This window comes from Somniosus microcephalus, chromosome 19, assembly GCF_052327205.1.
Source record: "Somniosus microcephalus isolate GS21.2 chromosome 19, FLI_Smic_1.0, whole genome shotgun sequence".
In the NCBI taxonomy this organism is placed as follows: domain Eukaryota; kingdom Metazoa; phylum Chordata; class Chondrichthyes; order Squaliformes; family Somniosidae; genus Somniosus; species Somniosus microcephalus.
In genome coordinates this window covers 25,072,854-25,099,891 of record NC_141005.1, presented here as the reverse complement: position 1 = coordinate 25,099,891, position 27,038 = coordinate 25,072,854, and the positions used below count along the sequence as shown (strand labels likewise).

General features: G+C 42.6%; 1 protein-coding gene across 5 annotated transcripts in view; it reads left to right on the top strand.

Moving 5' to 3' along the window:
- The window catches only part of hectd4 (HECT domain containing E3 ubiquitin protein ligase 4), a 268,113-nt gene that overhangs the window by 104,185 nt on the left and 136,890 nt on the right, over nucleotides 1-27,038 (top strand). For 3 of the 5 annotated variants that reach the window (XM_085961396.1, XM_085961395.1, XM_085961399.1), the window contains exons 10-17: nucleotides 1,125-1,238; nucleotides 3,232-3,372; nucleotides 5,035-5,267; nucleotides 5,972-6,117; nucleotides 9,931-10,001; nucleotides 11,275-11,380; nucleotides 15,591-15,711; nucleotides 16,895-17,023. In XM_085961396.1, the coding sequence (XP_085817522.1) occupies nucleotides 1,125-1,238; nucleotides 3,232-3,372; nucleotides 5,035-5,267; nucleotides 5,972-6,117; nucleotides 9,931-10,001; nucleotides 11,275-11,380; nucleotides 15,591-15,711; nucleotides 16,895-17,023 (1,061 nt within the window). The remainder of the gene's footprint in view (nucleotides 1-1,124; nucleotides 1,239-3,231; nucleotides 3,373-5,034; nucleotides 5,268-5,971; nucleotides 6,118-9,930; nucleotides 10,002-11,274; nucleotides 11,381-15,590; nucleotides 15,712-16,894; nucleotides 17,024-27,038) is intronic. The other 2 variants (XM_085961398.1, XM_085961397.1) reach the window with 1 other exon arrangement.

Here is a 27,038-nt window from a genome sequence, read left to right as displayed (position 1 = left end):
ATGGGAAGCGAAGGAAGGAAGGAAAATGGAGTGATTGAATCTTGAGATGCTCTCTTGTATTATCTTGCAGCTGATTACAAAGCATCCTGGGGTTGAGCTACCTGCTCTGCTCTATTGTCCAGAGAATAGAATGTGTTCTCGGGAGAGACAGAATTTATCAACGAGGATAAATGGGTTAAGTAAACTGAATTTAGAGGGATGTTCTTTATAGCTTGTATCAGCTGGGGCTTGTACTGTAGAGGTGAATGATGCCTTTGTGTCTTTCATAATATTTTCAACAAAACTGTGCAGCATGAACTTTAACCAGTGGGAGACTAGCGATCCTTGCACTTCTATTGAATTATCCTTGAGACTGAATACGGAATGGCATTGTCTATTATCAGAGATTTTGATTGTCCTGAATGGCGGGGGATGTGTGCTCAAATACCCGTGATGTATCTATTGCAATCTAGTCACTAGCATTTCAGTAAAGTGTAATGAGGATTTATGGTTGCACTGTAGAGATGTTTTTAACTGAGATTTTAGTAGAGCATCAAAATGAATATGAAAATTTTGCACTATGCCTAACTGAACTGTGGGAAATACACTCTAATTCTAGATTTCATTTTTCCAAACTTGCCTTGTGTCTGGATAGAATATTATGAGCTGTGAAACATTGAGGTAAAGCACTGGTAGTTACTGGTCTGTCATACGTGGTGGCAGAGGTTAGAGCAATTTGAGGTACTGAATTAAGAGTATCACACAACTCCAAATTGTACTGGCTTATGTTTTTTTTTTCCTTTAGCATATTAATGTCAACTAGTACGTTGAAAGTACGGGTGATCACATTGTCTTTCTTTATAAACCCAAGTCACCGTGCTTTATTTATGTGCACTGTCAAAACTTGGACAGCATGAGAAAAGGGTGAGGGTATATCATTTGATTTGTAATCAATGGTGTCAGGGAGGGATGCAGAGGGCTGCAAGGGAGAGGGCGTTGTTAAGCTTATTCTAGCAATAGTATTACACTAAAACCAGTTATTTGAGTCTAAGGAAGGCACTGAATGAGCTGAAGCAATGAGTAGTAAACTGTTGGTAGTTTTGTGACCTCCTCATTATAACAAGTCGCGGTGTCTTTCTGTTCAGTTCTGTCCTCTAGCCTGGTGTTTAACATCTCAGATGGCCTATTTAGCAGCCGGGCAGACCTGATCGATGCAGCTGGCAGTTCCCTTGGTCGGGGAGCTCTGGTTCCAGGACTGGGTAAGGACAATATATTGCAAGTGAACTGATTCATCTAATATCGTAAATCTTTTTATGTTAAAAGTTGGTTGTAAGCAATGAACTGTTTGCCTACATGACAGTAATAATCACTATAAAGTAACTCATTATATGTTAAGTGCTTTGAGACATGTCAGAGACATGATCAGGCACTTCATAAGTTGCTGTTAAGTTTGAACTCAGATTCTGGGAGCCCAGCATTTGTTGGTCTGTTCCTGGCATTTACACGGAGTCTGTTTTCAGTTGCCAGACTAAGCATAGTTGATTTAATCGCATAAAAGCCAGGAATTAGCTTGTGGCTATATTCCCAAATTAAAAGAGCAATATAAAAGCAGCTATGAAGGCAAGTCTGTCTTTGTAATGAATAATAGGTGGTATCCATGCTCACTGAGCAGTGCCATTATGACTTTACTCCCACTGCCCATTCTCTAAAGCTGCAATAATAACTCCACTTGGGAATAGTACTTCATCTTTTTTAAGTTCCATATTTGGAAATTTGGGAGGTTTGATGGTTTAAGTTCCAGCATAGGTTGACAGAGCTGGCTGCAAATGTCCTGTTTGAATTGAGTTTGAGTTCTAGCAGCTCACTTGCCTGGGGTGAACAAACTTATCCGTCAGCACAAATTGGCACTAAACTGGCAGTCACTGTTCGACCTTGTTGAGTGCAACGTTCAACTATAACGTTGTTTAATGTTTGTTGAGTAAAATGTTTCTGTAACTTGCCTAAATACATTTTTCATCAAATTGTTATATTTGAACTACAACCTTAAAAAAAAAAAGTGCTAGAAAGAAATTACATTTTTTTTGGTTTAGACAAGATGGCCAGTGGGTACAGTTTTAGAATCCTAGAATCTTGCAGCACAGAAGGATGCCATGTGACCCACCATGTTTGTGCCAGCTGTGTGAAAGAGCTAGCCAGTTAATCCCATTACCCTGCTCTTTGCCCATAGCCCTGCAAAATTTTCCTTTTCAAGTCTACACTTTAGAAAATTACTATTGATTCTGCTTCCACCATCCTTCCAGGCCGTGCATTCCAAATAATAATACACTGCGTAAAAAAAAAAAAAAAAATTCTCATCTCCCCCTTGTTTTTTTGCCAATTATCTTAAATTTGTGTCCTCTGATTACAGACCCTCCTGTCAGTTTCCTCCTATCTACCCTATCAAAACCCTTCATAATTCTGAACACCGTTTAAATCTCCCCATAACCTTCCCTGCTCCAAGGAGAACAATCCCAGGTTCTCTAGTCTCTCCACGTAACTGAAGACCCTCATCCCTGGTACCATTCTATTAAACCTTTGCACCATTCCGAAGGCCTTAACATCCTTCCTAAAGTATGGTGGCCAGAACTAGATGCAATACTCGATGTCTAACCAATGATTCATAGAAGAAAGCAGGTCAGAGTTCAACATTTGCAAATCTAATTTTAAAAAACTGTTATCTCTCACATTGTGGTTCGATGCAAGGCCTGTGAACGGTTTACTTCCCTGATGGCGCAACGAAATTTGCAAACTTAGGGTGTGGTGGAATTTCTTGGAGCTCTGACTGACTCGCAGTGCCACAGAGTGGGAGGATATTGGTTCAGATGCTATTCTTCTCCTTTGCACATCTGTGCATTGCAGGGAAGGAAGATTTTGATGCAGATGTCACTGGGTCGCTGTTGCGTGTGACCAGCAGTTAACCACAAGAACATTGGTGGAGGTCTGGAACCTGGCCTCCTGCTCACTTTCTTGGCAACAGAGGTGTGGGCCATGGAATAAAATAACTGGGAGAAAACAGGCTGTGTGCCCTTCGTTGGAGGGTAACTATCCTCCACAGAAAATACTGGTTAGAGTTATTGTGGTGGACTTGAATGTTATTGCTCCACAGAGCGCAGTGCCACCCCTTTGCTATTGCTTTACATTATACCAGTAATAGTGTACCTTTTAAAAATCACAATGTAGGCTTTTTTCATAATTATTTATTTTTTGCACTAGGGGCCTGCTATGATGCTATGAACAATATGATCTGGACGTGTTCTAGTGACTACATGGATCAGTGGTGTAATCCTGGTAACCAGGCCTTCCATCATGTCTGTCAAAGACTGGGTGTTAGCCACATCATCCCTGAGCCAAAAGGTTAGTTAGGTGCTTGGAAGACATCAAGGTGACTGCACTTTCTCTGGCTTGTGTATTAACTTGCACTGCTGGTTTAATTTTTATTTAATGCCATGGCATGACTCTTTTTCGCTAATTCCCCTCTCTAATTTTTTACCTTCCTTTTCTGAAAGGTGCTAACGCATACTGTGTATAGTTCCACAATGCACCAGCAGAATTATAGTCCCTAACTCGACCATTCTTCATTTGCTAGTCTAAACAATGAGTGTCAACAGGGTTTTTGAATTTAGGGGTCAACATTCATGTGCACTTTCTGGCAAGGACCACCAAAATAATGATCAGAAGTGAAAACCCTCACCTTATTCCTCCCCACAAGCCCAAGAGTGCTGAACTAAGCTCTTGATGAGATCAGTTAGCTCAGCACAGATTGGAGTGTGAAGTGATGCCATAGATAGCTGGAAACTGAAAACCAGTTCAGTACAATAACAGCTTGCATTTCTATAATAATTCAGGTGAAGTTGCTCTCTTCAACTCCTTCTCCGAGCTAAAGGTAGCTTGAACTCATCAGGGACGCAGTTATTCCCAGCTGTGGCTCTACATTCTCAGACAAGAATGAAACAGGATATCTTTACGATTTGCCTGTTCCTTGTGTTATGCTCCCTGGTTTACACATTGTGTAATGTGGGTGCTGTGAATGGCCAGTGAACAAAGCATCCAGTAGGATGTATGGACATTGCAGTCATTAGCATTGAGGCTTTCAGTAGCCTTCAGTTGGGAACTGAGCAACTAGTAATAAGATTTTTAAGCGACTTTTATTTGGTATATCATTTGTGGTGTAGGGGAACAGCTTTACTGTCTGCAATGTCAGAATTTTTTTCCAATACTGTAATGAGTATCACTTGACAACTGGAAGTGATTGTTACAACAGTTGAGCACTGAAGTCGTCATATCGAAGACACTGAACATATTAATTTGGCATCTGAGAGTTACCTATGGCCAAAATTACTTGCCTGAAACTGAATAAAATAACTTGGACTGTGTGCGTGTATCTATATAACAGCACCTTTAAATATGCACATTTGTAATCATCTATCCTGTGATCGTACATATTTTGTCTCTTGCATCAAAATCTGTCCATTCCAATTTTTTTTCACTTCTGAAGTAATTTCAAAGCTGCAATTTAATCTTTGGGTTCAGATGACTCTTAAATTTCACCTGATCTTTGCTCTTCAGGTAATCTGAATCTATTGATGATACCACTTTTTTGAGATAGATACACGCACATATGTACACAAGCCCATTCATGTGACGTGGCGCATTTCCAGTACTATCTGAATAAGGAACAATTTTTGATTTTTAGCATGCGAAGTGTGTTTAGTACCATGGTCAACTTGTGTTGGGGGCAAATGTAGACTGGTTTGTTATGCAGAACAGCATAGGGCATTTAGGACGTTGGGATTTTTGGTGACCTTTGGTAGGACCACTAAACACCAAAATGTCTTTTATGTTGACCACTCAAACTGTTGGTAGTACACTGTCAGCAATATCTGAAGGAAGCTGCTACCCAAATATTAATTGGATCCAGAACTGAGAAATGTACAGCAAATTTAATTTTATATATCAGAGTTGGGAGTGGAGGCCATTGTTTTTTTTAAAAATTCTTGTCTGTGTTCTCTGTTTTAGATGGATCTGTGTCAACCAGTGACGTCATTAACCAGCTCCTGCATCACGTGGGAGCAATGTGCATTCATCAGCTCAATTTGTTGACTGCCAGTGCTAATTTACCAATCTCGAACTTCCTGGGAAAACAACATCCCATTGAAGCTCAACACCTCAGCAGCATCTGTGACATCATGGAGAAGGCCATGGCAAACAAGGACACCTGCATTATCCGCTGTATTCTTGTTGTTTTTCAGGTACAGTGACCGAGTGCATTTACACTTTGACCGTGTATCTACAAACCTCTGTTTCAAAGCAAAAAGTTGCAGCATTAATTAAAAGATTTACCTTTCAGGTGTGGAACTTGGAATGTTTATCTGTACAAGGCTGCATAGAGAAGTGATGAAACATCACACACTAGTTTTAATCTGGTTGCAGAACTGTCACTGTGCAGTAGTTTAAAAGTAGACTTAAACCACTTATTGAATCAGTGTTGCTGAAGTATGTCTTAGACAGGGAGATCTGTGGCTGATTCAGTTAAATTTCTTGGTGCTTCTAGGAACTATGAGGCTAAACTTTGAGAGAAATGTCCTAATTTTATCTGCCACCAGCTGCACCCTGCTGTATCAGCTAAATATACAAAAACAAGAGTGAACAACCTTAATTCAGTACTTGCTGCATAAATCCACAATACAAAACTGCCCTTGAAGTGCAGAAAAAATTTGATTGCATGAAGAATGCAATATTTTTTGGCATAAAATGTAGTCAGTGTGACTCTGACTATAGGATGGAAGATAAAAAAATGCCTGTCCCGCCACTCCCAGTTTGCCTGTCCTGCCATTATCTTTCGTCTAAAACTAAAATAATTTAAAAGGGCTGTTATGATGACATGGTATGAAAAATGAGGCAACAAATGGGCTAATCTGATTTATAATGGTACTCCCAATTTTTTTGTTTGTAGGTAATATTCAAATTTTTCTTCAACCCGCAAACAGAGCGAAACCGCGAGATTGTGCATCGGTCTGAACTACTGCTCTGGCAGCTTTTAAAGACTCCTGTTGATAAAATTGGCAGAGAGATTCAGAGGGAGGTGTGTCTGGCTATTAGGTAAGTGAATACTTCAGCAAGGTATCTACTGGTATTGTTTTAAAATTGCCTAATATAATAAAATATGATTCAGTGGCAGGTATAGATGTTTTTGTAACCATCCTGCTGATTGCTTAATTTAATGCTGAAATCTGAGAAAATCTAAAGGGGTGGGGAGGTAAGACATTGACCTGCATGTTGAGCAGCTATTTGAATTTCATCGTAAATTAGGTTTATGCTTGTAGGGCCTAGAAAGTTGATTTCTGTGGGTGGGAAGAATGGCTGATCCTTTTGCTTCTGTCAAGTCAGCCAAGGAGCAACATCCAGTCTCAATTGTGAATTATTTTGCATGGTGAAGGTTCTGGGGGGTAAATGGGGAAAGTAAACCGTAGAAAATTATTAAATAATATAAAAGGGGTGTTCTGTGTTTGGTTGGTACTATTTCCAGGTGGAGTACTGGTAGGAATCAGCACCTCTGGGTTAATGAGGGAAAACTATAGTCTCTATTCCCCAAGGCTGTTCAGTAACAAGAAAATACATCAGGGAGAAGATTGCACTCAGCTGTGCTGCCCAGCCTGCCAATGCTCCCTGTCTAAGCTCACATGAAAGGCTGTACCTCGGATGAGGCACTGCAGAGGTACTGGCACTCGTAGCACAATACCCTACACAAAGGTCTCTTGGGTGTGAGGTGCTGGAGGACTGCTGGTGCTCATAGCACAATAACCAACATTGAAGGTTGTCCCTTAGGTGAGACACTGCAGGGCTGTTGATACTCGGAGCGCAATACCGAATGTGAGTCTGCGTCTTCAGGAGAGGAGGCGGAACAAAAAATAATTAAATGTGTAGTTCGGGAGAAACCGACGGTTAAATGGGCAGCTCAGACCTATAAATAAGTGCCCTGATTCTTTACCATAAACCAAGAAATAGAATTTCTTGTATAATTGTATGACTAAACATTTTTTCTGGTGTTTTGTTGATGACCCAGCAGGTGTCATTTCCTTGTGTGCTTGATCCGACCACTCCCCAAAATATTTTGAGAATTAATTAATTTATTAGGGAATTTTATTCTACCTTTTGTGACATTTGCCTCGGAGACATTGTACCACAGACATCATTAATTTACTCAGCAGGAATCCATAAATGAATGTTGTTAGTGGGATGTCTGTGAGGTCTTGCAGCAGCAATTTTTTGCACTCTGCTCTAATTTTTTTTTGAGCCTTATTCTGCAAAATGTTAGTTGTGAGTTGAGATTTGTTTCCATGTTAAAAATTTGCTGGAGGGGTATATGAGGTATCCTGGGATGGAACAGTTCCTGCAACAGTCAGATGCTCTTTCGGTCCTTCAAATTCCTATGTTCCATGTTCATATTACCATTGGAGAATGGTAATCTTTTGAATTATATTTTGTAATGGACTTCTGTTGTATCAGTTATTGGAGGGATAGGCAGGTTGAGCCGAAGGACAATACAGCAGATTTGATAAATAAAACCGCATCAAGTTATTGAAGCCAGTGTTTATTTTAATAACCTCACAGCTGAGTCCAATTCTGTCCCTACTCGATATCCATGTGTACACTGCCCAGCAAGGTCACTGGACAGCTGTCAGGAGCGAGAATCCTAGCCAGTTTATTCTCCTCCCCATCCCAAGGGCACTGTAGTTAATTGTAGTGCTCCAATTTCTGCCTCATCTGCACAGCTGGGGATCAAACTTGGGACCAAAGTCAGCTGTGTAGCTTTGTCTGTGTCTTAACCAGTTGAGCAATTGGGAGTGAATTAAGAATGCAGAATTTGTTTGGAAGTCTTGTCTTATAATCATTGAGGATTTTGGCACAAACCTATGACAAATACATCTTTCACATATTTTGTCTCCTGTGATGATGGTATATCATTAAATTGCTATAACATAGCTTCACACCTCAATACGAGTGATATTGAAATTTGTCTGAAATAAGCCTCTAAAATTAGAGCGTGTGTCATTTTTATGTATCTAGGACAACAAAGGCCTTCAAACCTGTACTTGTTGCACCTACCTTTTGGCTGATTTCATTCCTGTGCAGCAACCATTACTTCCACCCACCTGGGAGAAGCAACAAAACGGAGACCTACGGCCAATTCAAGAGTTCTCTGGCAAAGTTTCCTCTGCGACCCATCATTTGGGGTCAGGCAACACCGAAGAGGCGCCAGACCAATTAGTTATTATCCAGAAATTCTTCGCATTACTTTCCATATGTCATGGCTCACCTAATTTTCCAGGAATCCATCTAATGCCTTCTGGCAGCACTAAGTCTCCATGACCTCCTCTGGAATCCTGTTTCACAGGTCAACCTTTGGGATAAGTGAAAATTCCAGGCAATCAACTTCACCCCTGCTTCTTCAGTATGTGTGGGTGACTCTTTGTTCTACTTGGCACCATCATCTCAAACATACTGTCTACCTGCATGATATCCATGCCTTTAATATTAAATACCTGGATCAGATCCCCTCTAAATCAGCAAGTACAAATCCAAGGTATCAAATCTGTCCTCGTAGCTCAATAATCTTAAGGCAATTGATTATCTTTGCTGCCTTTCTGCATCTTCTTCAGAGTCACAATATTCTTCCTTAGCTGGGAGGGCCAATCCTGGACACGGTGCTCCAAATGAAGTTGGACTAAAGCCTTATGTAACCATTATTGTTGTGGTCCTAGTTTTGTAATGAGATGTCTAGGCAATAAAGCCCAGGAACTAGTTTACTTTAGCCATGACCTTTCATACTGAGCCTTGTAAGGGAAAAATAATGCAATGGCTGTGTTACTTTCAACATAATTACCGTCTCAGAACTAATCTGATGTAAATACTTAGTACCTGCTTTTTAAAGTTTATTTATAAACCGTTTTTCTGGGTTTTTTTTCATGATGTATTTTCTGCATATTTTTTCCCTTGGTATGTTTTCCCCTTATTTGCTTGGCTGGATAACTTGCAACCACAGGGGTAAGCCTTGTGCCCAAGCTTTTGGACTGACCATTATGACTGCCTGTTGGATGTCAACAACTGCCCAGTGTGACTCCAATTTCTTTCTTCCTCCCACTCTACCACCCACCCCCCCACCTCCCTTTGCTGGTTAAGATGATCTCAACTCAGTTCCTCTCCACTCACCATGGCAAAAACCTATATCCATCCCCTACCCCATGGCACTGATCATTAACTATGGCAGCACTCCTTGTATAAAGAATTTTAAGTTAACCACCTTGTCACTCATGATATAACTATGGGGGAAGGGGTGGATAGATACAATAGTGTTTATTAACATTGATTTTTAACATTAAGGCACCTTTCAACAAAAATTCATTGCATCATAGTGCTGGAACGAAAAAGAAAGACTTGCATTTATATAGTGCCTTTCACGCCCTCAGGAAGTCCCAAATGCTTTACAGCCAATTAAGTACTTTAGAAGTATAGTCACTGTGGTAATGTAGGAAATGCAGCAGCCAATTTGTGCAAAGCAAAGTTCCACAAGCAGAAGTGTATAATAACCAGATAATCTGTTTTTGTGATGTTGGTTGAGTGATAAATATTGGCCAGGACACCAGAGAAAACTCCACTGCTCCTCTTCGAAATCGAGCCATGGGATTATTTACGTCCACCTGAGAGGGCAGACATCTCGGTTTAATGTCTTTTCCGGAAGACGGCACCTCCGATGGTGTAGCACTCCCTCAGTACTGCACTGGAGTGTTGGCCTTAGATTTTGTGCTCAAATCTCTGGCGTGAGACCTGAACCCACAACCTTCTCACTCCTAGGCGAGAGTGCTACCAACTGAGCCACAGCTAACACCAAATATACACTTTCCTTACCTGCAGCTCTGGACTTCACACACTGTATCTTGGAGAGCTGGAACTGAACAATCTACTGAAACTGGTATTAACTGAGGGTGAGTGATTAATCTTTTTGTGAAGTACTTGCCTGGTGCACATTTGGATTCAATAAGATAAGATACATGCAACATTTTTTTCCTAATATTAATTGGCACTTGTTCAAGGATCTTTTTCAGATCTTGCTTGTTTTCCCTTTCCCACTTTTTCATCTCCCTATGGTATGCACCATGCTTCAGTTGAATGGACCAACAGCAAACCAGTTCCTAGGTCTTTGCCAGTAGCTTGCCTCAACTAGCTGCTGGAACAGCTCAGGATGACTGATGTATTCTCTTCACCATTCCTACCGTGGAAGATGTGGTTGTCTTCCACATGGTGGCTTTCTTTCCCCAAAGGTGTATTGATGTTGGGAGCTCACCCAATGTGAAATCATAACGATCCAATACGCTGCTCACTTTTTTTAAAAGGCATGTTTTGAAAAATTAGTTTTCCTCAAGGCTTTAGTAAAGCACCTTGAGATGTTTTTTATACATTGAAGGTGCATATAAATGTATGTTGTTGGAGTAGCTGGTAAACTGGCAATTGGAGCAATGAGCATAAATTGATTGTATGAAGGTTGCTGCACAGTTGAATTACTCACTCGCCCTGTGCATTTAAAAATGCACTTATTAGGGGGCAGGGTGGCTCAGTGAGTCAGACATTGACTTTTCAGTTCTGGAACCCATGTTCCAATTTAGCCCAGACTAGGATGAAAATCTCTGAAGTGTGATTGTGTAGTCTCTTTCTAATTTCTAATGAGTATAGACAACACAAAACTGCCCTTAATTTGGCACTAGTTGGCAATTTTAATTGGCCTTATTTCTTCCTTTCTGCATAAGAATTCACGTGTAGATCATAAAAACACACTGGTCATCAGCATTGTCTGAACATTGTCTACTATTGACCAAAGAGGTACAGAAGTGATCAAGAGTTGGTAGTAATTGTTGGTGCACAGGACATTGTAGCAAACTTACTTCAATAATCTGGAAACAAAAGGGGATTGACGGAGAGGGGAATTAGAAAAATATTTACCCCTATAATTAATGCCAGCACATCATGGAACAGAAATAAGTAGAAGAATAGGCACTGATTTTAAATATAGCTGGCTTTTGTTGCCCTGGTTACATCTTGGGAAGTTTTCAGAGAGCCTGGTTAAAATCTCTGACCAGAACTGGTGGCACCCCAATATAAAGGCTAGGTCCAGGGGTATGATAGTAATGTCTTGCGTAAGTAGCAATTACTGTGTTTTTTTGTTTGAAGTGGTTGGTCTCAGGCAGTCCTTTGTTGTTGCAGGAGAGAGAAACAGTGGCCTTTCTCAGTTACGAGATATTATCTTGATTAATCTGGCTGAGCAGCTACAGAACAATCGATTTGGGAGTGAGGATGACGATCACTACAGGTATGCTGGTTCAGTTATACTTACGTAAGTAGAAAATTGATACTTAACTAGCTCAAAGGACAATCATCTTTATCTACTGAGTTATGTTGACACTGTTACCAGAGAAGTCCAGGCTCTCAATTTTCCCACTGTACTCGCTGTAAAGGACTGTGCAATCGAGAGTGGTAATTGCTGGGAAATATAAGGGGAGAGTAGTGAGATTGCAAATGAATAAGTTTAAAAATACTGAATTAAGCCAAGCATTCAAAACCTTTTCTTTAAGTATGCTTAATGTACAAACATTGCCAAAGTGCTTGGAAGCTGGGATATCCCATTGTTCGGAGCTGAGCACCCAATACATGTGTTAAAATCAGTGAGTGGGCTGCATATGCTTGTGCATTAATGGGAGACCCCAGTACACGAGTACACTGAGACACCATATGCATCATACCTCACTGGTATGATGACCTGATGTGCAATAGCTCATTCTTCGGTGCAACAGTACCATTGCCTTGTGACTTTAATCTACATATAAACTGGCCAAACCAAATTAGCAATAGTACTGTGGAGGATGAATTCCTGGAGTGTGTACGCGATGGTTTTTTAGACCAGTACGTTGAGGAGCCAACTAGGGAACAGGCTATCCTAGATTGGGAATTGTGCAATGAGAAGTGGTTAGTTAATAATCTTGTTGTGAGGGGTCCTTTAGGGAAGAGTGACCATAACATGATAGAATTCTTCATTAAAATGGAAAGTGAAGAAGTCCAATCCAAAACTAGGGTCCTAAATCTAAACAAAGGAAACTACGATGGTATGAGGAGTGAGTTGGCTATGATAGATTGGGGAGCTTTATTAAAAGGCATGACGGTGGATAGGCAATGGCTAACATTTAAGGAACGAATGCATGAATTGCAACAGTTATACATTCTTTTCTGGCGCAAAAACTCAAAAGGAAAAGCGGCCCAACCATGGCTAACAAAATAAATTAAGGATAGTATTAGATCCAAAGAGTCATCATATAAAGTTGCCAGAAAAAGTAGTAAGCCTGAGGATTGGGAGCAGTTTAGAGTTCAGCAAAAAAGGACCAAGAGATTGATTAAGAGGGGAAAAATAGAGTATGAGGGTAAACTTGCAAGGAACATAAAAGTGGACTGTAAAAGCTTCTACAAGTATGTAAAAAGAAAAAGATTAGTGAAGACAAATGTAGGTCCCTTACAGTCAGAAATGGGAGAATTTATAATGGGGGAACAAGGAAATGGCAGAGCAGTTAAACAAATACTTTGGTTCTGTCTTCACGGAAGAGAACACAAATAACTTCCCAGAAATGCTAGGGAACCAAGGATCTAGTGAGAAGGAGGAATTAAAGGAAGTTAGTATTACAGGATACTTTTTTTGTCCTGCACCGACGGGACCGGCGTGGTGCTGGTTGATCAAAAAGCCCGGATTACAGAGAGGTATACTTACCAAGGTACGAGCGCCCCGTACACAGCCACAGGTGCAGGAGCCCCAGTTACATGGCACTTGTGCAGGAACCCCGGTTACATGGCCACAGATCCAGGAACCCCGGTTATACGGCCACTAATATAGTAAAACTTACCTGAACCTACTCCTGAATTTTGCTGGTTAAGAGAGATTTCTGGATATTTAGTTTCCTGTAGTAAAAAAATATTGCTGGAGAAATTAATGGGCCTGAAAGCTGATAAATCCCCAGGGCCTGATAATCTGCATCCCAGAGTACTAAAAGAGGTAGCCATGGAAATAGTGGATGCATTGGTTGTCATCTTCCAAAATTCTATAGATTATGGAACAGTTCCTGCAGATTGAAGGGTGGCAAACGTAACCCCACTATTTAAAAAAGGAGGGAGAGAGAAAACCGGGAACTACAGACCGGTTAGCCTAACATCAGCAGTAGGGAAAATGCTAGAGTCTATTATAAAGGATGTGATAACAGGACACTTATAATATCAACGGGATTAGAAAAAGTCAACATGGATTTATGAAAGGGAAATCGTGTTTGACAAACCTGCTGTAGTTTTTTGAGGATGTAACTGGTAGAATAGATAAGGGAGAACCAATGGATGTAGTGTATTTGGATTTTCAGAAGGCCTTTGATAAAGTCCCACATAAGAGGTTAGTGTACAAAATTAAAGCACATGGGATTGGGGGTAATATACTGGCATGGATTGAAAATTGGTTAACAGACAGGAAACAGAGTAGGAATAAATGGGTCTTTTTTGGGGTGGCAAGCGGTGACTAGTGGGGTACCGCAGGGATCAGTGCTTGGGCCCCAGCTATTCGCAATATATATCAATGATTTGGATGAGGGAACCAAATGTAATATTTGCAAACTAGGTGGGATTGAGAGTTGTGAGGAGGATGCAAAGAGGCTTTAAGGCGATTTAGACAAGTTGAGTGAGTGGGCAGATACATGGCAGATGCAGTATAACGTGGATAAATGTGAAGTTATCCACTTCGGTAGGAAAAACAAAGAGTATTACTTAAATGGTGATAGATTGGGAAATGCTGATGTACTGAGGGACCTGGGTGTCCTTGTACACCAGTCACTGAAAGCAAACATGCAGGTGCAGCAAGCAGTTCGGAAGGCAAATGGTATGTTGGCCTTCATTGCAAGAGGATTTGAGTACAGGAGCAAGGATGTCTTACTACAGTTGTACAGGGCCTTGGTGAGACCACACCTGGAGTACTGTGTGCAGTTTTGGTCTCCTTACCTAAGAAAGGATATACTTGCCATAGAGGGAGTGCAGCGAAGGTTCACCAGACTGATTCCTGGGATGGCAGGACTGTCGTATAAGGAGAGATTAGGTCGACTAGGCCTGTATTCACTGGAGTTTAGAAGAATGAGAGGGGATCTCATTGAAACGTATAAAATTCCGACCGGGCTAGACAGACTGGGAGGATGTTTCCCCTGGCTAGGGGGGGGTCACAGTCTCAGGATATGGGGTAGGACATTTAGGACTGAGATGAGGAGAAATTTCTTCATTCCGAGGGTGGTGAACCTGTGGAATTCTCTACCACAGAAAGCTGTGGGAGGCCAAGTCACTGAATATATTAAGAAGCAGATCGATAGATTTCTAGACACAAAAGGCATTAAGGGGTGTGGAGAGAGAGCAGGAATATGGTATTGAGATAGAGGATCATCCATGATCATATTGAATGGCGGAGCAGGCTCGAAGGGGAGAATGGCCTACTCCTGCCCCTATTTTTCTAGCACTGCTTGGCTTCTGTAACAGTTTTGAGACCTTCTGTGGCTTGTTTGTGCTGTCCTCTTAGCTATGTGGGGACTAAAGCTCTGCATGGTGAAAAAAATATATAATGCAAAAAGATGTTCAGAATGTGTACATGCCAAAAAAGTGAGAATCTCATGCGCACACAGTGCAAGTCTTCCACATTCTTCCCCCACCCCCCCCCCCGCCTCCCCCTGTACTCTGAAACTTGGAAGCTTCAACTCTTTAAATTTCTGAACCTGAAGAATTGGTAAAGGCTGCTCTGTTCTTTATCTTTTACTGTTCTGTGTGGTGCTTTGGCAACTAGTCTCTTATCAGGGTATGTGCCTTTGTCTTGACCTGGATGTTTATCAGTCCGTGTCCTTACGTTTACAAACTGTCTGTTCATACATAGAGACAAGATTAAGGTTTTCCCTTTACTCCACAATTGCTATAAACACTAAAAACAAAAGTGAAAAGATGCTGGGATAGATTGACCATTTAAATCATCTTAAAGCATTCTAATGCTGCTGAAGTCAGCTTTGTGCAGGAAACTGGTAGGAGTTTTGATCAAAGGAACCTGTAGGCCACATCACAGAATCACAGAATCTACAGTGCAGATAGAAGCCATTTCGGCCCATCGAGCCTGCACCGACACATATCCCACCCTATCCCCGTAACCCCACGTATTTAATCCCCCTAACACTAAGGGTCAATTTATCATAGCCAAATCAACCTAACCTGCACATCTTTGGACTGTGGGAGGAAACCGGAGCACCCGGAGGAAACCCACGCAGACACAGGGAGAATGTGCAAACTCCACACAGACAGTCGCCCAAGGCCAGATTTGAACCCGGGTCCCTGGCGCTGTGAGGCAACAGTGCTAACCACTGTGCCACTGTGTCCCCCTTCAACATCCCTGCTGCCCCGGTCCCCGATACATGATCAGTACATTTGTGTTGCACTTTCTGTCTCATTTCTTCTTTCCTGGTTCCTAATTGCCCCAGGCTGAATGATGAACTACTGCACTATATCCTGAAGATCGTGGTGCAAGACTCCTGCATTCTCATCACAAAGTGCCAAACAGTTTCTAAAGAAGAATTTCTCAGGCTTCTTGCTACAGTGCCAGTGAGTAAATAAACCTGAACAGCAATAGTGTCCCCACTAATGGTGGTTTTTATTGACTGTGTCAGTACAATTTACATAAAGTAAGGCAGTTATATTCAAGACCAGTATCCTCTGCTAAGCTGATCAGCTCAATGTGTTAAAAGACTTGCCTCACTGGTATGATGACCTGATGTACAATAGGTCATTCTTGGTGCAACAGTACCATTGCCTAATAGCAGAGCACTGCTTGGCTTCTGTAACCTTCTGTGGCTTGCTTGTGTTGCCCTCTTAGCTACGTGGGGACAAAAGCTCTGCATGGAGAAAAATGTGGCGGTGAAAAGAAAATATAACGCAGAAAGAGGTTCAGAATTTTCCTGGCTTGGGTGGCCATATTAATATTGTCGGGGGAGTGATGTTAGTTTTACAGCGCTACCTTTAACACAACTGCAATGGTTGATTACACCCTTATGTCTGGTTTCATGGGTGCCACAGCCTCAGACCATGATGATGAGAGTAAACCATGCGCAATTGAAATCTGTGACTCTTGTGTTCCCCAGGATGTAGAAGAAAAAGCTGAAAACGATTCATTAACCTTCTTTTGTACAGGGAAAAATGTAAAACTGGGGTGACAACAAGTAACGCTAATCTGTGGTTAATTTACTGATGCGGATCAGGGTTAGGGTAGTATGTGAATTGCCAGATGCCACCGGGTTTTTGTCTCCACACGCTACCTGGGAGTTCATTCCACAAATTGGTCACTTTACAGGTACATTCCTTAGTGATGCCCATGTGTTGAACAAATTATGTATTTGGTGCTTAGCAAAATCATTAACACTGGTGGCCGCATCGGTGTTACAAACTCCTGGCTACACTAGCTGCATCTAATCTACACTTGTCATACAGAGTCCTATGAGTGTATAACATACAAACTTGTATCCAGACAGTGAAATATCGCCACTTTTTAAGCATTAATCTGGCAACAAAATACATTGTAACCTTTTGGGGAAAGAACAATAGCACCTTTGAGAAAATCACAACATGAATCTCGTGTTTAAAATGTTTTTTGTATCTATATCCTGATAGTTAGTTATTTTTTGCACAGTTGCAGTGTTTTAAATGTTTATAACTAAAGCAAATGCATAATGTTTGGATGTGCTCTCTGCTTTTTTTTTCTATTTCTCTCTCCCCTCCTCCTCGCTGACAGGTTGCATCGCCCTGCCTGCGCTATCTGATGGCAGTGCAGAATCACCTCCTCAGTAACACGATCCTGATCAAACCTGATGACCATGATGATAGTGACAGCTCCCTGCAGGGGGAGACATTGAAGGTACAGGTAAACAACAGGTTTCTATTTTAATAGCATTCTCCTCACGCAGTGTGCTGGTGGCAGTGCTTGGCGTAGCCAGGGGTGGAGAAGATGGGGGCAAGTGGATTGCTTTCTGCCAGGCTTAAGCTTCTTATACATGCTTGGGAAAATGTTAGCATCATGCCCATTGCCATACAGACACTGTGGAGAGCAGAGAAGGAGGGAATCCTCAGTAACTTTAGCCTTGGAGTAATTGAGCAAGGTCATTTGGTTTTTCATCCCTTTTCTTTGTAGTCAAAGCAGACAAAGAGAATTCTCTAATCATGTACAGATTTAGCAAAAAAAAACAAAATTCTCTTCAACCCTTTTACTGCACCTTCTTCCACTTATCCAATCTAATCTAGTCTCAAGTGATTAAATACTAAACCAAGAGTTTGAAAGTCCAACTCCAAGTGTGGACTCTTTCATAGATATGTTGGCTCAATCCACAGCATGATGTGTTAATAGATCACAATTTAGCCTTAACTAGACAGTAACATCCTGAAAGTTCATAATGCAGGGAAATTAAAAATGTCAAATAGATGCATTTGGGTCTGTTCCTAGGCCTATTAAGATCTTGTATAGGCTTATCATTACCTCTTGGCTTTTACACGTACACTACATATACTGCATTTCCCCCATCTACCATATCTGTTACCTCATTAAATTCTATGAGGTTTGTCCAGCACAGTTGTCCCTTTTGAAATGCATGCTGGCTACTTCCAAGTATTTTCTATTTATCTGGATATGTGGTTAATTTCATCCGTAATTAAAGACATTAACATTTTCCCTACCACAAATGCTAAGCTAACGGTCCTAAAATTACCTGGATGATCTGAAATGTACCCCATTTCTCTTCAGACACTGACTGGCCTACAACTATTGTGTTTATTTGATTTCCAGCATTTCTGATTTTTCTATTTATCTACAGTATATAGTGAGGTTGATAGTGACAGTAAAAAAAAAAAAAAGTTCCTAATAATGATTGGTCCTTTTACCTCCTACCAGACGAGCCCCACAACATAAACTTAAAAAAAAAAAAACTGCATTGCATCTTGTAGGAAATGTTTCCACATGTCTCAGATAGCTGATCTTGTTGCAATAACTTCAAAAAGTGCTATAAGTAAAATCTGTGTCTTATGAGCAAGATTACGACTTGGTCAAAGAGAGGGAGCTCAAGGCAAATCTGATCCATCATTTTTGTAGTGCAATTTTAAATGGGGAAGGTGGTTACTTTGGATAGTTGCCCTCTCTCTTTGCCTCCCATTGGTCAGTTTTGTGAAGGCGGGGTATAATCTGTATAAATACTCAAAACCTTGGAATTGGGTTTATTTATTTTAATTTAGAGCAGATACTGTCTTTCAGTTCCATTCTGTGCCTATCCCAGTGTTTTGTACAGTGGTTGTGTTGCTGCTTTGCTTTCTATGTTTTGTAATGTGTTGTGATTGATTTGAAATATTTGATGCACATGTACTTTTTAAATTAAAATGTTCTGATACACCAACAATTAAAATTGATTTTTAATTTGCACTCCGATTAAAATTTTTGAGTTTTAAAGTCTGTTTCACTTTGGGTAGTAGTGGGTTGTGGCTCATGTCTGCATTCTACATTGTTTTACAGAAACAAAACCTTAGTTTTTGTGTGCAGGCTTGTAACTGCCTTTCATTGTGTTGCAGCAATTCATATTCTGCAGGAAAACAGTCAAGCCTACCTTTTGAAGAGAAAGCTTTTCATTTAAGCTCTCGATAATGCATTATGCTCCAGTAATGCTTTTCAGTTTTTGTGCCACTTCTGTTAAATGTTAAGTACTGCTGTTTAATTATAGTGGAAGTTACGACAAAGCTGCCCGTTTGATTGGCACCCCAGCCACCACCTTAAACATTCACTCCCTCCACCACCGGCGTACTGTGGCTGCAGTGTGTACCAGCTACAAGATGTACTGCAGCAACTCGCCAAGGCTACTTCGGCAGCACCTCCCAAACCCGTGACCTCTTCCACCTGGAAGGACAACGGCAGCAGGTGCATGAGAACACCACCACCTCCAAGTTGCACATCATCCTGACTTGGAAATATATCGCCGATCCTTCATCGTTGCTGGGTCAAAATCCTGGAACTCCCTACCTAACAACACTGTGGGAGGACCTTCCCCTCGCGGACTGCAGCGGCTCACCAGCACCTTCTCGAGGGCAATTAGCAATGGGCAATAAATGCAGGCCTTGCCAGTGACGCCTACATCCCATAAGCAAATTAAAAAAAAAAAAAAAAAAAATGCCGTGTAACTGCTGAACTGTCAAAATCTTGAACGTTCAGCTGGACACTGTCTAATCTATGTCTAACAGTTTGGTGATTTATATTGAAAGAGTCATCCTACATGTGTATACTAGTCATTTTACTTGAACAAGCACATGTTGGTAGATTAAGGTGTTATATTGATAATGTAATGTGTCAACTTGGGCATTACTGAAGTGTCCGACTTCAGTCATACCCAAGCTGGTAGTCACCATTATCCATATAGTGTGTTCCTGAATGATATCGTGCTGTCCATATGAGACTGCTTGTGGAGATTAACTGTGGCCCCCTACTAGGAAGGTTGGGTCAAATGCTTCTTCGTTTTTTCTTCTTGAAGGCCAGTTACAGAGCCCGTTAGCAGATACCTGGGAGCAGGTTGTATGGGTGGAGGGGAGAAAAGTAAATAAAACAGAGAGGGGGAGAAGAAAAAGACATCTGAATTTTTTGGCTTTATTTTACTGCATTTTTGTCCTTTCGGCGACTTTGTCAGGGCTCAAAACACTTATTTTTCACCCCAATTTTTTCCTTGTGTCTCCTGAATGCAGTGACTCTTACTGGGGTGATGTTGCATGGCTACTGGCACCCCTCCAGTACCTTGCCCAAGTTGTCTTTTTATTGCCCATCCCTAGTTGCCCTTGAGAAGGTGGTGGTGAGCCACCTTCTTGAGCTGCTGCAGTCCATGTGGTGAAGGTACTCCCACCGTGCTATTAGGAGGGAGTTCCAAGATTTTGACCCAGCAACGATGAAGGAACGACGATATACTTCTAAGTCAGGATGGTGAGAGACTTGGAGGTGATGGTGTTCCCATGCACCTGCTGCCCTTGTCTTTCTAGGTGGAAGAGGTCGCGGGTTTGGGAGGTGCTGCCGAAGAAGCCTTGGCGAGTTGCTGCAGTACATCTTGTAGATGGTACACACTGCAGCCACGGTGCGCTGGTGGTGGAGGGAGTGAATGTTTAAGGTGGGGGATAGGGTGCCAATCAAGTGGGCTGCTTTGTCCTTGATGGTGTTGAGCTTCTTAAGTGTTGTTGCAGCTGCACTCATCCAGGCAAGTGGAGAGTATTCCATCACACTCCTGACTTGTGCCTTGTAGATGGTGGAAAGGCTTTGGGAAGTCAAGAGGTGAGACACTTGCTGCAGAATACCTAGCCTCTGACCTGCTCTTGTTGCCACAGTATTTATGTGGATGGTCCAGTTAAGTTTTTGGTCAATGGTGACCCCCAGGATGTTGATGGTGGGGGATTCGGCGATGGTACTGCCGTTGAATGTCATGGGGAGGTGGTTAGACTCTCGCTTGTTGGAGATAGTCATTGCCTAGCACTTCTGTGGAGCGAATGTTACCTGCCACCTATCAGCCCAAGCCCGAACGTCGTCCAGGTCTTGTTGCATGCGGGCATGGACTGCTTCATTATCTCAGGAGTTGTGAATGGCACTGAACACTGTCATCAGCGAACATCCCCATTTCTGACCTTATGTTGGAGGGAAGGTCATTGATGAAGCAGCTGAAGATGGTTGGGCCGAGGACACTGCCCTGAGGAACTCCTACAGCGATGTCCTGGGGCTGATGATTGACTTTCAATCACCACAACCATCTTCCTTTGTGTTAGGTATGACTCCAGCCAGTGGAGAGTTTTCCCCCTGATTCCTATTGACTTCAATTTTACTAGGGCTCCTTGATGCCACACTCTGTCAAATGCTGCCTTGATGTCAAGGGCAGTCACTCTCGCCTCATAGAAACATAAAAGATAGGAGCAGCAGTAGGCCATTCGGCCCCTCGAGTCTGCTCCGCCATTCAATGAGATCATGGCTGATCATCCAAATTCAGTACCCTGTCCCTGCTTTCTCCCCATATCCCTTGATCCCTTTAGCCGTAGACATATATCTAACTCCTTCTTGAATATATTTAATTTAATGAATTGGCCTCAACTGCCTTTTGTGGTAGAGAATTCCACAGGTTCACCACTCTCTGGGTGAAGAAATTCCTCCTCATCTCTGTCCTAAATGGCTTACCCCTTATCTTTAGACTGTGACCCCTGCTTCTGGACTCCCCTGCCATCAGGAACATCCTTCCTGCATCTAGTCTGTCTAGTCCTGTTAGAATTTTATAAGTTTCAATGAGATCCCCTCTCATTCTTCTAAACTCCAGCGAATATAAGCCCAATCGACCAAATCTCTCCTCATACGTCATTCCTGCCATCCCAGGTATCAGTCTGGTGAATCTCTGCTGCACTCCCTGCATGGCAAGAACATCCTTCCTCAGATAAGGCGACCAAAACTGCACACAATACTCAAGGTGTGGTCTCACCAAGGCCCTGTATAACTGCAGCAAGACATCCTTGTTCCTGTACTCAAACCCTCTCGCTATGAAGGCCAACATACCATTTGCCGCCTTAACCGCCTGCTGCACCTGCATGCTTACCTTCAGCGACTGGTGCACAAGGACACCCAGGTCTCATTCCACTTCCCCTTCTCCCAATCTATTGCCGTTCAGATAATCTGCCTTCCTGTTTTTTCTACCAAAGTGGATAACCTCGCATTTATCCACCTTATACTGCATCTACCATGCATCTGCCCAATCACCCAACCTGTCCAAATCATACTGGAGTTCCTCTGCATCCTCCTCACCACAAACACCCACCCAGCTTTGTGTCATCTGCAAACTTGGAGATATTACATCTAGTTCCGTCGTCTAGATCATTAATATATATTGTGAATAGCTGGGGTCCTAGCACCGATCCCTGCGGTATCCCACTAGTCACCGCCTGCCACTCAGAAAAAGACCCGTTTATTCCAGCTCTTTGCTTCCTGTCTGCCAACCAGTCAGTACCTTACCCCCAATCCCATGTGCCTTAACTTTACACGCTAATCTCTTATGTGGGACCTTATCGAAAGCCTTCTGAAAGTCCAAATACACCACATCACTGGTTCTCCCTTATCTATACCAGTCACATCCTCAAAAAATTCCAGTAGATTAGTTATTAATGGTCTAGACAAGGGAACTAGATGTAATATCTCCAAATTTGCAGACGACACAAAGCTGGGTGGGCGTGTGTGCTGTGAGGAGGATGCCGAGAAACTCCAGGATGATTTGGACAGGTTGGGTGATTGGGCAGAAGCATGGCAGATGCAATATAACGTGGATAAATGTGAGGTTATCCACTTTGGTAGCAAAAACAGGAAGGCAGATTATTATCTGAATGGCAATAGATTGGGAGAAGGGGAAGTGCAACGAGACCTGGATGTCCTTGTGCACCAGTCGCTGAAGGTAAGCATGCAGGTGCAGCAGGCGGTTAAGAAGGCAAATGGTATGTTGGCCTTTGTAGGGAGAGGGTTTGAGTACAGGAACAAGGATGTCTTGCTGCAGTTGTACAGGGCCTTGGTGAGACCACATCTTGAGTATTGTGTGCAGCCTTATCTGAGGAAGGATGTTCTTGCCATGGAAGGAGTTCAGTGAAGATTCACCAGGCTGATACCTGGGATGGCAGGAATGACGTATGAGGAGAGATTGGGTCGATTGGGCTTGTACTCGCTGGAGTTTAGAAGAATGAGAGGGGGATCTCATTGAAACTAATAAAATTCTGACAGGACTGGACAGACTAGATGCAGGAAGAATGTTCCTGATGGTCGGGGAGTTCAGAACCAGGGGTCACAGTCTAAGGATAAGGGGTAGGCCACTTAGGACAGAAATTAGGAGAAATTTCTTCACCCAGAGAGTGGTGAACCTGTGGAATTCTCTACCACAGAAGGCAGTCGAGGCCAATTCATTAAATATATTCAAGAAGGAGTTGGATATATTTCTCAAGGCTAAAGGGATCAAGGGGTATGGGGAGAAAGCAGGGACCAGGTACTGAATTTGGATGATCAGCCATGATGGCATTGAATGGCGGAGCAGGCTCGAGGGGCCGAATGGCCTACTCCTGCTCCTATCTTCTATGTCGAGCATGATTTACCTTTTGTAAATCCATGTTGACTTTGTCCGATCCTGTTGCTGTTTTCCAAGTGCTCTGCTATTACATCGTTTTATAATGGACTGTAGCATTTTCCCCACTACCGATGTCAGGCTTACCGGTCTATAATTCCCTGTTTTCTCTACCACCTTGTTTAAATAGTGGGGTTACATTAGCTACCCTCCAATCCATGGGAACTGTTCCAGAGTCTATAGAATTTTGGAAGATGACCAGCAATGCATCTACTATTTCTAGGGCCACTTCCTTAAGTACTCTAGGATGTAGATTATCAGGCCCTGGGGATTTATCGGCCTTCAATCCCGTCAATTTCCCTAACACCATTTCACTACAAATACTGATTTCATTCAGTTCCTCCCTCTCATTAGACCCTATGTTCCCTGACTTGTCTGGGAGGTTATTTGTGTCCTCCTTTGTGAAGACAGAACCAAAGTATGTATTTAATTGGTCCGCCATTTCTTTGTTCCCCATTATAAACTCCCCTGATTCTGACTGCAAGTGACCTACGCTTGACTTCACCCATCTTTTTCTCTTCACATATCTATAGAAGCTTTTACAGTCAGTTTTTATGTTCCCTGAAAGCTTACTCTCGTACTCTATTGTACCCCCCTCTTAATTAATCCCTTTGTCCTCCTTTGTTGAATCCTGAACTGCTCCCAATCCTCAGGTTTGCTGCTTTTTCTGGCCAATTTATATGTCCTCTCCTTGGATCTTATGCTATCCCTAATTTCTCTTGTTAGCCATGGTTGAGTCACCTTTTTTGTTTTATTGTTATGCCAAACAGGGATGAACAAATTCTGTAGTTCATCCATGCGATCTTTAAATGTTTGCCATTGCCTATCCACTGTCAACCCTTTAAGTAACGTTCCCCAATCCACCCTAGCCAACTCGCGCCTCACACCATCGTAGTTTCCTTTATTTAAATTCAGGACCTTAGTCTCTGAGTCAACTACTTCACTCTCCATCTTGATGAAGAATTCTATCATCTTATGATCGCTCCTCCCCAAGGGGCCTCTTACAACAAGATTGCTAATTAATCCTTTCTCATTACATTATACCCAGTCTAAGATGGCCTGATGTCTAGTTGGTTCCTCGACATATTGGTCCAGGAAACCATCCGTATACACTGTAGGAATTCCTCCTCCACAGTATTGTTACTACAGGAAACTTTGTGTTATCCGGAGGCTAAATGTCTGGCAAGCTCGAGCCACCGGCAAAAATCAGGAGCCGTTTTGTTAGGTTTTTTTTCTTCTCGTGGCTTTTTTTTCAACAGTCAGGCTCTGCAAAGTCTCTGTAGCTTAGCAACAGCTTCAGAGAGACGCTTCCAAGGTACAGGCCGACTGTTTAGAAGCTGTTGCTAAGCAACAGTGTTTGTTGTCAGATACGGAGATGAATAGCTCCGTATGCTTCAACGTTAACGCTGGTGTGTCCGGCAGTTTTGAGGGAACGGCAACAGCTCTGTGCCGGATAGCACAAAGTTTCCTGTAATTTGGTCAGCCCAATGTATATGTAGATTAAAGTCACCCATGATAACTGCAGTGCCCTTATTGCACGCGTCTCTAATTTCCCGTTTAATGCCATCCCCAACCTCAGCATTACTGTTTGGGGGTCTGTATACAACTCCCACTAACGTTTTCTGCCCCTTGGTATTTCTCAGCTCTACCCATACAGATTCCACATCATCAGAGCTAATATCCTTCCTTACTATTGTGTTAATCTCCTCTAACCAGCAATGCTATCCCACCTCCTTTTCCTTTTTGCCTGTCCTTCCTAAATATTGAATACCCCTGGATGTTGAATTCCCAGCCTTGGTCACCCTGGAGCCATGTCTCCGTAATCCCAATTATATCATATCCGTTTACATCTATTTGCGCAGCTAATTCATCCACCTTATTATGAATGCTCCTCGTATTAAGACACAAAGCCTTCAGGCTTGTTTTTTTAACACTTAGTCCTTTTAGAATTATTATTTACTGTGGCCCTGATTGATTTACACCCTTGATTTCTCTGCCTTCCACTTTTGCTTTCCCTCCTTCCTGTCTTTTGCTTTTATCCTTGTTCCCCTTTCCTCTGTCTCCCTGCACAGGTTCCCAACCCCCTGCCATTTTAGTTTATCCCTTCCGAACAGCACTAGCAAACACTCCCCCTAGGACATCAGTCCCGGTCCTGCCCAGGTGCAAACTGTCCAGTTTGTACTAGTCCCACCTCCCCCAGAACCGGTTCCAGTGCCCCAGGAATTTGAATCCCTCCCCCTTGCACCATTCCTCTAGCCACGTATTCATCTGAAATATCCTTCTATTTCTGCTCTGATTAGCACGTGGCACTGGTAGCAATCCTGAGATTACTACCTTTTGAGGTCCTATTTTTAAATTTACCTCCTAACTCCCTACATTCAGCTTTTAGGACCTCATACAGTTTTTTACCTATATCGTTGGTACCTATATGCACCACGACAACTGGCTGTTCACCCTCCCTTTCCAGAATGCCCTGCAGCCGCTCTGAGACATCCTTGACCCTTACACCAGGGAGGCAACATACCACCCTGGAGTCGCGTTTGCAGCCGCAGAAATGCCTATCTATCCCCCTTACAATAGAATCCCATATTACTATAGCTCTCCCGCTCTTTTTCCTCCTGTCCTGTGCAGCAGAACCACCCATGGTTCCAGGAAGTTGGCTACTGCTGCCTTCCCCCGATACGCCATCTCCCCATACAATATCCAAAGCAGTATATCTGTTTGAGAGGGGGATGGCCACAGGCCACCTCTGGAATTCAGCTCTTTTGTCCATGTTTGGACCAAGGCTGTAATGAGGTCGGGAGCAGAGTTGTCTTGGTCGAACTCAAACTTGGCATCAGTGAGCAGGTTATTGGTGAGTAAGTGCCGCTTGATAGCACTGTCGATAACACCTTCCATGACTTTACTGATGATTGAGAGTAGACTGATGGCGGTAATTGGCCAGTTTGCATTTGTCCTGCTTTTTGTGGGCAGGACATACCTGGGCAGTTTTCCACATTGTCGGATAGATGCCAGTGTTGCTGCTGTACTGGAACAGCTTGGCTAGAGGCACGGCTAGTTCTGGAGTACAAGTCTTCAGCACGATAGCCGGGATGTTGTTGGGGCCCATAGCCTTTGCTGTATCCAGTGCGCTCAGCTGTTTCTTGATATCACGTGGAGTGAATCGAATTGGCTGAAGACTGGCTTCTGTGATGGTGGGGACCACAGGAGTAGGCCGATATGGATCATCCACTCGGCACTTCTGGCTGAAGATGGTTGCAAACGCTTCAGCCTTGTCTTTTGCACTCGCTGGGCACCACCATCATTGAGGATGGGGATATTTATGGAGCCGCCTCCTCCTGTTAGTTGTGTGGCAGGACTGCAGAGCTTTGATCTGATCCGTTGATTGTGGGATTGTTTAACCCTAAATTGTGTTAGCAGGCTTTAGGAGCAAAACAACCCAACCCAATCCTTTCCTAACTAAGATGTCCGTATATCTGGGGTCACTGATATCAATCGGGAGAAGGAACCTGCCTAATACTTCATATTACTAGTGTGGAGGCCAGTTACAGAGCTGCCTGCCACCTCCGCTGAGGTCTGCTGATTTAGCACAGACTGAAGGTTGAACTCTCTCCTCTTTTAGCTTGTATGGCTCACAGCCGCAGCAGGGAACTCTGCTAATAAAGGAGCTTGCAAGATTTAATTTTCACAAATCTTCTCTAACATTCAGGCACTGCATTTGGACCATTGCATTTGTCT